At 33.8% G+C, this 11,564-nt stretch overlaps 2 protein-coding genes across 22 annotated transcripts; both read right to left on the bottom strand.

The window, feature by feature from the left end:
* Positions 1 to 225: 225 nt before the first annotated feature.
* Positions 226 to 2,752, bottom strand: LOC133823478 (uncharacterized). 21 transcript variants are annotated; one of them, XR_009888358.1, is made up of 9 exons: positions 2,347 to 2,603; positions 2,131 to 2,258; positions 1,960 to 2,044; positions 1,782 to 1,874; positions 1,598 to 1,681; positions 1,425 to 1,489; positions 1,201 to 1,257; positions 999 to 1,116; positions 226 to 911 (listed from the first exon to the last, which is right to left on the bottom strand). XR_009888358.1 is itself a non-coding variant. In XM_062256282.1 (7 exons), exons 1-5 carry the CDS (start codon positions 2,488 to 2,490, stop codon positions 1,639 to 1,641), a joined length of 474 nt encoding a protein of 157 aa, XP_062112266.1. In that variant the 5' UTR covers positions 2,491 to 2,607; the 3' UTR covers positions 227 to 911; positions 999 to 1,116; positions 1,598 to 1,638. The 21 variants fall into 21 exon arrangements, 7 of the variants coding, with proteins under 7 accessions (XP_062112266.1, XP_062112264.1, XP_062112269.1 ...); XR_009888356.1 differs by having other exon boundaries at positions 1,201 to 1,252; XR_009888355.1 differs by adding an exon at positions 2,635 to 2,752 and having other exon boundaries at positions 227 to 911; positions 999 to 1,252; positions 2,373 to 2,439.
* Positions 2,753 to 8,869: 6,117 nt separating this feature from the next.
* LOC133825465 (uncharacterized) lies at positions 8,870 to 10,683 on the bottom strand. Its single transcript, XM_062258399.1, has 3 exons — positions 10,337 to 10,683; positions 8,990 to 9,880; positions 8,870 to 8,878 (listed from the first exon to the last, which is right to left on the bottom strand). The coding sequence occupies exons 2-3, from the start codon at positions 9,527 to 9,529 to the stop codon at positions 8,870 to 8,872; spliced, it is 549 nt and encodes a 182-aa protein (XP_062114383.1). The 5' UTR covers positions 9,530 to 9,880; positions 10,337 to 10,683.
* Between the last annotated feature and the right edge of the window lie 881 nt (positions 10,684 to 11,564).

Here is an 11,564-nt window from a genome sequence, read left to right as displayed (position 1 = left end):
ACAACGAAAGCGCTTCACCATTACAAGAATATATTGAACGGCTTCAGCAAAGATCATAAGAAGTGAAATGAATTATAGACATTTTATTTATTTAATATACTTGAAGAATGAAGCATTCTTAGCAAAACAACTAATCATCTTCAAATTGCCTTTTTCAATTGTAACCAAAGCCAACCATCTGTCAACGAGTGGGAGACTGGTTTGGAAGGAATGAAGGAACAAGTCCTCAACGTATGAGATTCCAAATAAATTCAATTAAATAATAAAAAAAAGATCCCCATTATCATGAAATGGAAGACTTGGTCACACTGAATGTTAAAACAAACCCTGTATTCCTTAATAGTTGTGTCCGCTTTAAATTTTAATTCTTATTTAATGGATGAACCATACTTGTGTTTGATGAACTAGGCTTCGCGTGTTATTATCCATAATTATACTGAGGATAACAATTGTATGAGAGTATGCTATGTATTGATAAATAAGAAAGGTGTCGACATATTTTCTTGTGTAATTTTAAACAGTAAAAATCTAATAAATCAAAATCAAACTTCTTCATTCCTCTAACTGAAGTCCTTCTTTCTACCTTAGCGAGAAGACTAGTGGAAATAAACATACCAATACTTAGCGAGAAGAAATATTAATCAAACCCAACCATTTCATTGAAGCAAAAAAAAAAAACAATCCAAACAAAACAAAAATAAGTACCCAAATTAAACAGTAATGGGCATGTACATAAGATAGATAATCATTGGATTCTTTAGTCATTTTGACTATAACATAAGTATTTGAAATATGAAATAAAGATGGCGTCAAATTTCAGAAGCTCGTTTCAGTAAAATATGTCTGGCTTTGTTCAACCCCGAACTCAAGATTCGTGCACCAATAAGTTGCCTCTCAAACTCACGTGGTACCTATACAATATTGAAATAGCCATATTCAAATTACCTAACAGTTTATGAATATTCGAAAGAAAAAAGGATGACAAGTGTTAAACTCACATTAGTCGGTCCTGAAAGTATACATCTACCAGGGACATAATCTTCTATCACATCATGTCGACTACCCCGTAATACTCCCTCCACGTATTTTTGTAGTAGCATCTTCATCACATACACACTACAGTAATAATCAATACATTGGTTACGATGCCAAGTGGGTTCTGATACGTTAAAATCAGTGAAGAATAAATCATCTCCATACGCTATGCGCAACTCATCGCCAAACGCATGTTCCATAGAAACCAACTGCTCACCTAACCTCGATGGTGTAAATTACACAAGAACAACTTCAAATCACTTTAAATTTCATTTATGTATAATAATTCTAATCAAACAAATAGATGGAATCAATTTACAAACCATTTTGCTTATGATACCAAGAGCCAAATGAGGAGAAGGTATTTTAAAGCAATTGAATACATTTACCTGCTCTGCAGAAAAATGCATCACAACTACGAACCAGTGTCTCTTCACCAGCAAAGGTACATATGCTTAACACCAATCAAAACATATTTAACACTTACGAAGGTTCCAAAATCAGAAAAACTATTCACTACAATATCTCTAATCCCAAAGTCATAAAGACTAAAAATCATTACCTTCTAACAATGTTCAACTTCTCCACACCATTCTTTCCATTTCATTGCTTCACTAATAGTAGAATAAGATGTAGGATCAGGTCACTAAAAAAATAAAAGTAAAAATTAATAAATAATAATTGTTGTGGACCCCGACAATCAAATTATGAAAAATAAATATAAATAAAAATATTACGACTCTCACCGATAATGCTGTAAGAATCCACCAGAACTTCCTCTTCTTCCCATAGTCACCAACCTCCATAGTTGATAATATATCAATGAGGCAGTTCACGACCTTCAAATATCCCCATTGTCATCAAACATGTCTCTACTAAATCGATTTTTAATTCGAATGATTAAAATAATAAAAAAATACTTACTTTAGCACTCACAAGTTGCTTCTCTGCCAATGTCAGGAAATGACACTTCCTCCCAACCACTTTATCTCCCAAAAACACAATCTCCCTAAACCATTTCATATATTAGTCACTTGTACCCAACATATGTACCAAATAACATACATAAAAAACAAAAGATTCATGTTAAATTACTCTGCAGGCAAATTTGGATTCATGACATAATTCATCAGCACTTTCTCATCATCTGTCAGAACTTCCAAGCCTCCCCAAGGAGCACAATTAAAAATGGTAAGAGGAAAAGATATACATTTCGAACCTTTCTGAAAATTATTAAAAACAACATTCAATGGTAAGAAATCGTGAAAAAGTCTCAAAACTAAATTTAAAACACAAAACGAAACACACGACCTGCCCATTATATATTATGCCTTTACCATCTTCGATATCATACATATTATAGTCAAAACCAGATCCCCCAAGCTGCAAAACGTTATCATTCTCCTGCTCAAAATTCCATACAATTTGATCATTTGCGCTGCAAAATACTGTCATACCAACACATTTACTCCCATAAAGTAAATCATTCAAACTATCCAAATGCAAAGACAACTCTGTTAGAATACTGTAATCTGAATTTAGCCCTAATTAATTCAAGAGAATCAAACAATAAATAGCCAAAGATTAGCGGAAGCGTACCGGAGTCCATAGAATCGATTTTGGAGTGGTATGATCTTCCAATTTTGCATCAAAACTTTCTCTGAAGCTTTTTTGTCTCTTGATGATGGGGATTTAAGAGTGAAAAGATACAATGCAAATTGGGGATTTATTAATAACTCACAAATCAGTAACTAATATTTATTTACTATTTTTAATTTGGCCCCTCATCAAATCAGAAATTGCCTTTATGGTATCCACATATTAAAATCATGACAATCATGCCCTTAAGTCATAAACTTTATTCCAAAATAGACCACATAAATTTGACTCATTTATATGATGACCCAACACACATTTATATATACAATTGTGACCCTATATAAATTCCCAACAATCTCCCACTGGGCCACATATGTATACATATAAATGTGTTAACCTTATTGAGCTCATAACTTTATCATCATAACCATAGGCATGTGCAATCTCGTCCATTAACTATATCAACATAGGATCAAAGCGATTTTCGTTGTATCAATCACAACTAAACCCATCAATGGTCACATATATCGATACAGTTAAATGACATAGATCAATCATGATAATGTGGTATGAAAATTACATGCATGGTGATCTATTCATGTCAATTTTCAATTGGTCCTACTTTACTTTATAGAAATCAAAACTTTAGCTTAATGTACAAAGTGAAATAAACTGAATAACATAATTTCTGATCAGAAAAATATCCAATTATACAAGTTTCATGAAACACATAAAAAACACAAAGGATAATAAAGACAAACTCCCACTGAATCTAGATATCCTCATACTCTAAAACACACATACGAGCAGTGTGCTCATGAAAGACCTTGGGCGGCAAACCCTTAGTAAGGGGGTCTGCAATCATGGAGTTTGTACCTAAGTGTTCTATACAAATCTGTCCACTCTGTACCCTTTCTTTTACAACAAGGAACTTGATGTCAATATGTTTTGACTTTGTCGAGCTCCTGTTGTTGTTGGAATACAATACAGCTGACTTATTGTCATAATATAACTTAAGTGGTCTTTCAATTCCATCCACAATGCGCAGCCCGGTGACAAAGTTTCTCAGCCATATGCCATGGTTGGATGCCTCATAACATGCAACAAACTTTGCTGCCATGGTGGATGAAGCTATGAGTGTTTGTTTTGCACTCCTCCATGATATAGCCCCACCACCTAACAGATATATGTAGCCCGAAGTGGATCTCCTACTATCTTGGCATCCCGCAAAGTCGGAGTCAGAATATCCAATGATCTCAAAGTGATCTGACCTCCTATATGTGAGCATGTAATCTCTTGTTTTCTTCAAATATCTCATAACCTTTTTGGCTGCTTTCCAGTGATCAATTCCTGGATTGCTTAAGTATCTGCCTAACACTCCAACAATGTACGCTATATCCGGACGTGTAAAAACTTGAGCATACATTAGACTCCCAACAGCTGAAGCGTAGGGAATCTTTGGCCTTTCTTGAATTTCAAGGCTTGCTTTAGGGCATTGCTTAAGACTAAATTTGTCTCCTTTAACGACAGGGGTATCACCTGGTCTACAATCTTGCATGCCAAACCTTTTGAGTACTTTATCGATATAGCTCTTTTGTGATAATCCAAGAATACCCTGAGAACGGTCTCGATGTATTTGAATTCCTAAAACAAAAAAGGCGTCACCAAGATCTTTCATCTCAAAATTTCTTGACAAAAATCTCTTGGTTTCGTGCAACATGCCTATATCATTTGTGGCAAACAGTATGTCATCAACATACAAAACCAGTAAAACATGTTTACTCCCACTGAACTTGTGATACACACAATCATCAACAACATTCATCTCAAAACCAAACGAGAGAATCACTTGATGAAATTTGTGGTACCATTGACGGGAAGCTTGTTTGAGCCCATAAATGGATTTGGTCAATTTGCAAACCATCGTCTTTGGGTCTCCTGACACAAAGTTTTCAGGATGCATCATATATATTGTTTCATCAATGTTTCCATTGAGAAATGCTGTTTTCACATCCATTTGATGAAGCTCTAAATTATAATGTGCAACAAGTGCCATGATTGTCCTAAAAGAGTCCTTTGATGAAACTGGAGAAAATGTCTCCTTAAAGTCAATCCCTTCCTTTTGAGTATATCCTTTTGCTACAAGACGAGCTTTATACCTTTCCACATTACCTTTTGAATCCCGTTTTTTCTTAAAAATCCATTTGCAACCAATCGGTTTCTTTCCTTCTGGTAATGGGACAAGCTCCCAAACTTTATTGTCTTGCATAGACTTATACTCTTCATTCATTTCTTCAATCCAATTTTGAGAGTTAGAACTTTTCACGGCCTAATGAAAGTTGATTGGGTCATCTTCCATCATTCCATTGTCATCCTCATGTTCTTGGAGAAATATTATATAATCATCTGAAATAGCACTTCTCCTTTCTCTCGTGGATCTCCTTAATGACACTGGGTCTTGAGGTTGTTGAGTTTGTTCTTCTGGAACCATTACCTCATTTGGAATAGGGGTTTGTTCAACATTGTCTTGTTGAGGTTCTGGATTCACTTCTTGATGAATGATGGGTGTAGGAACCTGAATATTGTCAAAAGTGATAGTAGAAATTGGGTTTGAATTCAATTCCTCCTCAAAAGCAATGTCTCTAACCTTATTTCTCCCCCCAAACTCAACATCCTCAAAAAATGTTGCAGTTCCTGTCTCAAAAATATTTCTAATTGTGGGATCATAAAACTTATAGCCCCTAGATCGCTCAGAATAACCAATAAAGTAGCTGCTCACTGTTTTGGAGTCCAATTTCTTTTCATGTGGCTTATAAGGCCTTGCTTCAGCTGGACATCCCCAAATGTGAAAGTGTTTTAGACTAGGCTTTCGACCTGTCCAAAGCTCATAAGGTGTTTTTGCAACTGCTTTAGTTGGTACTCGATTTAGAATGTAAGCTGCTGTCTTTAAAGCTTCTCCCCAGAGGGACTCAGGTAAGGTAGAATGAACAATCATGCTCCTTACCATATCCTTAAGAGTCCTATTGCGTCTTTCAGCTACACCATTCATGCTAGGTGATCCTGGCCTGGTGTACTATGGGACAATACCGCATTCCTCTAGGAATTTAGCAAACGGTCCTGGATGTTGTTCGCCTGAGCCATCATATCTACCGTAGTACTCACCACCACGATCGGATCTGACGTTTTTAATCCTTTTGTTGATTTGATTCTCAACTTCAGCTTTATAAGCTTTGAATACATCTAGAGACTGCGACTTTTCATGAATGAGATATAAGTACCCATAACGTGAGTAATCGTCTATGAATGATATGAAATATTGTTGACCATTCCATGATGCTGTAGGGAATGGCCCACAAATATCTGTATGAATCAATTCTAAGACATCTGTAGATCTATTGGCACCTAATCTCTTTGTTTTGGTATGTTTTCCCTTGATACAATTGACACAAACATCAAAGTTTGTGAAATCAAGAGACTCTAAAATGCCATCAGCCACAAGACGCTCAACTCTACCTTTTGAGATAGGACCTAAGCGCTTATGCCATAATGAGGCTGAATTTTCCTTATTTAATTTGCGTTTAGTACCACGTGATTCTACATGCAAGGTTTCATTATAGGATGCAATTGTTTCTAGCAAATAAAGGTTGTCATAAGCATTCAAGTAACCAGTTCCAAAAACATTTGAATTTAAAGACAAACTAAATTGATTGTTTCCAAAAGAACAACAATATCCAAATTTTTCCAATAATGAAACAGAAACTAAATTCCGTCTAAAAGACGGTACAACAAAAGTGTCTTTTAAATCCAATAAAAACTAGTTCCTAATAACAACCTAAAATGCCCAATAGCTTCAACTTCTACCGATTGTCCATCGCCCACAAAGATGTGTCTTTCACCATCACTTGGCTTTCGGTAGCTCAGGCAACCCTGCATAGAACACTTATGTGAGTAGTAGCACCAGAATCTATCCACCAAGTGTTTCTAGGTACTAAAGATAAATTAACCTCAGAACAGACCAAAGTAAGAAACATACCTTTCTTTGCACGCCATGCGTGATACTTGGTACAATTTTTCTTCACATGTCCAGGCTTGTTACAAAAGAAACAACCATCTGAATCCTTCTGTTGTTTCTTTTGGGTTGGACCCTTAGCAACTTCATTCTCAGATTTCATTTTCTTGCCCTTATCTTTAAAGGCACTGGCCAAATGAGCACTTTCAGTTTTATCTTGCTTCAATCTTTCTTCCTCTTGCACACAGTGAGAAATGAGCTCATTTAGAGTCCATTTCTCCCTTTGACAGTTATAACTAACTTTGAACTGATTAAAATATGCAGGAAGCGATATCAAAACCATAAGAACAAGCAAATCCTCAGAAAGCTCGACCTTAAGTGCCTTAAGTTTTGAAGCAATTTGGTACATTTCCATAATGTACTCTCTAACATTTCCTCGACCCTTATACTTCATGGACATCAAGGAAGCCAGAAGTGAAGTCATTTCAGCCTTATCATTTCTAGCGAAATGTTTTTCAATTGCATCGAGGAAATCCTTGGCCTTAGTGATCTCTTCAGATTCTGTGCCTCTGAAGGCTTCTGAAATGCATTGTTGCATGATCATTAGACTCATGCGATTAGAACGATCCCATCTCTCAAACTCCATCTTTTCATCAGGAGTGCTTTCTGCAGTAAGAGGTGAAGGTTGTTCTTGCCTTAATGCATAGTCTAATTCCATGCAACCAAGGTTTACAAGTAATTTTCCTTTCCAAGCCTTGAAATTTGTCCCATTAAGCATGGGAATAGAGTTAATGTTGGCAGTTATTGTGGCAGGAGTAGATGAATTAACTGAATATATAACAAAATAACAAAAAACAAGCTCACATAAGAATCCATATAAAACAATAAAATCAAATAATGGTTAATCCCATCTCAAGATACCAAACACATCATTAATATTAAGTCTTTGGATAGTAATATTAACTGTAAGCGGTACTTTTGTTATAGCGATCAAACATTAACAATAAATTATGTCAAATAATATGCAATCTTTGGATTAACATATTATTCACACAAAAATACCTTATAATTGTCACACATTTATCACCATATGTATGTATGAAACTCTGTCAAATATTAACTTACCTTTGGGTCAGTTAATAAACACATGAATTACATACACACAATTATCTTAATATTTTTATTAAATTAATCTACACAAAAGAGATCACTTTGGTGATATTTTGTTTCAATTAATTTAACTAAATATTAGATATCCTTAATAAATTCTAAAACCAAATTTTGAATTAAATTATTACTGTATTATTATTATTATTACTTAAACTGTTATATACTTAATAAAATAATAATAACAACGATAATAAAACAAAGCCACTGTATCGCAAAATATATATAGCACCGAAAAAAGAACTAAAAAACTGTGCAAGACAAAATTATATGATTAAATCTGAGTACAAAACAAACAGAACCATATATATATATATATGCCATTGATTAACCTGCCGAAAATACAGTACGCCAGCCAATAAATGAATATACTAATAACATCATACTGTCTTTGCATGAAGTTAATCGTAATTGGGTTTCTTTAAAAAAAATGAAATAAATAAATAAACGTAATTGGTACCCATGAATATATATGAATCTATCATATATATATATATATGTGATTAATATATGCATTCTAACTTATGTGATATATTAGTAATCGAATGATTACAACCAAACAAACCAGAGAAATATATATTCGGCAGAAACGATTATAACCCAAATCGTATTATTTCAATTGGCACAAACTGAATAAATCATTAACAAATTTAATCTCAAATAAAAATATACATATGCACAACGGCAAAAAGAATTTCATGGAAGATCAATACTATCATATATTCTCAAGAATTAATTCAGGGATGCTCTGGTACCAAATGTTAGAATACTGTAATCTGAATTTAGCCCTAATTAATTCAAGAGAATCAAATAATAAATAACCAAATATTAGCGGAAGCGTACCGGAGTCCATAGAATCGATTTTGGAGTGGTATGATCTTCCAATTTTGCATCAAAACTTTCTCTGAAACTTTTTTGTCTCTTGATGATGGGGATTTAAGAGTGAAAAGATACGATGCAAATTGGGGACCATTACCTCTTTATTAATAACTGACAAATCAGTAACTAATCTTTATTTACTATTTCTAATTTGGCCCCTCATCAAATCAGAAATTGCTTTTATGGTATCTACATATTAAAATCATGACAATCATGCCCTTAAGTCATAAACTTTATTTCAAAATAGACCACATAAATTTGACTCATTTATATGATGACCCAACACACATTTATATATACAATTGTGGCCCTAAATAAATTCCCAACAAACTCATCCTTTTCCAAACCGATGATCGAAGGATTGTTAACATCTACATTTTCCACAATGCTCTTATTATCACCTTCCATATTACTCAAAATATTTTCCTCCAAATTAACTAATCCAAATCCTTCTCCAACACTACCAGATCCAACACACAGGGGTTTCCCTTTCATTGTTTCATTTAAATATACACAATTCCCTTCTTTGCATTTCAAATCATCCACCTCAATACTAGAAATTTTAAAGCTGCTGCAATTGTACTCCAGAGCTCCACTTTCTACTTCCAACACAACCAAATCATCATCGGCGCACTCCATATTCACATCAACTACACAAATGTCATCTCTATTTTCAAAATCACTTTTACTTTCGGAATCCTCAAAAGTGCCGCCAACCGAATCTAATTCAACATGAATCATATCATGCTTCACATCTGCTTCAAATCCCTCCGTAGAGTTCACTGCTCCATTTCGCAGATTCCCAACAACTACTCCAATATCGTCCATTTCCACTGACATACCTACTAAACTCCTTTCTACTAGACAAACCTCCAGGGAGTTCTCTTCCTCCACCACCACCCTTTCCACATTCAGAGGAAGCACAGGAGTGGATAATTTTTTTGTACAACTATTGAATTCATTTATTAGCAAACTCACCTTCTCAAATTATACCTCAAAATATTTTCCCTCCTTTGCTTCTCTCACATCATTAACACGTAACTAAGAAACAGCAGGTCTAAGAGAAGCAACCTCACACTTCAATTCCTTCACTTTCATCTCGTGTGAATTCAATGCAGATAGAATATCACGTAACTTTATCCTATCCATACTACGAATCAATTTAACTTAACAAATTATGTTGTACCATATCTACACATATGAACAAATTTAACAAGAACAAAATGCACTCAAAATTAATATCCACAGTAATATAAAGTTCAATTAAATCAATATAACGTTCTGAAAATTAAAACATATAGCAACCACTTTGTTAAAAAATAAAAACAAACATATCAATTGAATTAAATGAACCCTATGAAAAAGTATTCAGTATAGTTTTTAGTGCAATCAAAGTCAACAACAAATCATATATTAAATGGGTGGAAAACAAATATTCTACAAAATCAAAGATATTCATCCACAAATACATATAAAAAACATAATTAACATTTCAATAAAAAAGAAAACTGACAAAAAACAAAAAAAAACAACTATTAATTAGGTCACTCAAATCGAAAACAAACAAATAAAAACGTCATTAAGTCACCTAATTAAAGAAAGATTTCGTTCTTCCTTATCTGATTGTAAAAAGGGGGAAAAACTCACATAAGATCACATTCATTCTCACAGTAGTTTTACCAGGCGCAACTCGAACGGTACACCCCAGACCTCACATTCACGAGGAAACGGTTACTCCAGGGATAATAGAAACGCAGACGTCAGTTACACCCAATCGGAGAAGAAGAGTTTCAACGCCACGACGTGATTCAAAAAAACTCTCGAGAGTTAATAAAAATACTAAAGAAAGTCTGAATTCATTCCAAAATAAATTACTTGTCATAGGTTAAGTAAGACTACGTGATCAATGTATAATACAAAGAAAAAAAAATTATTTGATACGATCCTCCCTATAATAACAATTTGTTCCACACCCCACACAAGCAATAGAATCCACCAAAGAATTCTCCTATAAATATATAGTTTCCTAAAATTATTCACATGAGCCACCTTCCTCTATTTTTTTATTCATAAGTTATATATATATATATATAACTAAAAAAAATAATTAATAATAAGTATACCAAAAACGTGCAGGCTACAAAAAAAATTCCAAAAAAAAAAATTATTTTTATGCAATTTTCAAACTTTTGATTTCATGTACAAAATTTATGGGTTTTATACAACAAAATAAAACACTCATAAACAATCATAAGCATACAAAAATTATGAACAATATTCTTTTAGCATCACACATACATAAAACTTAAACATGCAAACAACTATGCTACCATCCAATTAATATATCTAACATATAAAAAAAATCACTTACATGTATATAAACATATAAACTAGCAACCATTGGCTCTGAAGGCACTTGTAGAATCTCATTTATATAAGTCTATATGCATGCTCTCTATTGCACAAAATAACATACAATAGAAAACATAAATACATGTATAGAAGTAATTTTCATATAGAGTGTAGCGTCCCAAATTTGCTAATAAGGCTTAGTGCATTGATTAGCATTTCAGGAGGGCAATAATTGATTTAATTATGTTATTACATGAATTAAATGATTATGTGATTAGAAATGCATGTTTAGGTGAATTAAATATGCATGTGGGCCCATTTTGGTTAATAGAGGCATATTTGTAATTTTGGCCTGTTGATGGCATAAATGTGAATTATATGTGTGTTGTGCTTGAGACAACAAGATTGTGGAGAATTAATTGTGATGTGTGATCCGAGATGATCCTAGGGAGCGGAGTAGCGAAATAGTCACAAATGGGTTGATTAGCCGACTCGGGGTAAGCCTAGCGGTATTTTGGGACTA

This window comes from Humulus lupulus, chromosome 3 (genome assembly GCF_963169125.1).
Source record: "Humulus lupulus chromosome 3, drHumLupu1.1, whole genome shotgun sequence".
Lineage (NCBI taxonomy): Eukaryota > Viridiplantae > Streptophyta > Magnoliopsida > Rosales > Cannabaceae > Humulus > Humulus lupulus.
This window is presented reverse-complemented; position numbering and strand designations above follow the sequence as displayed.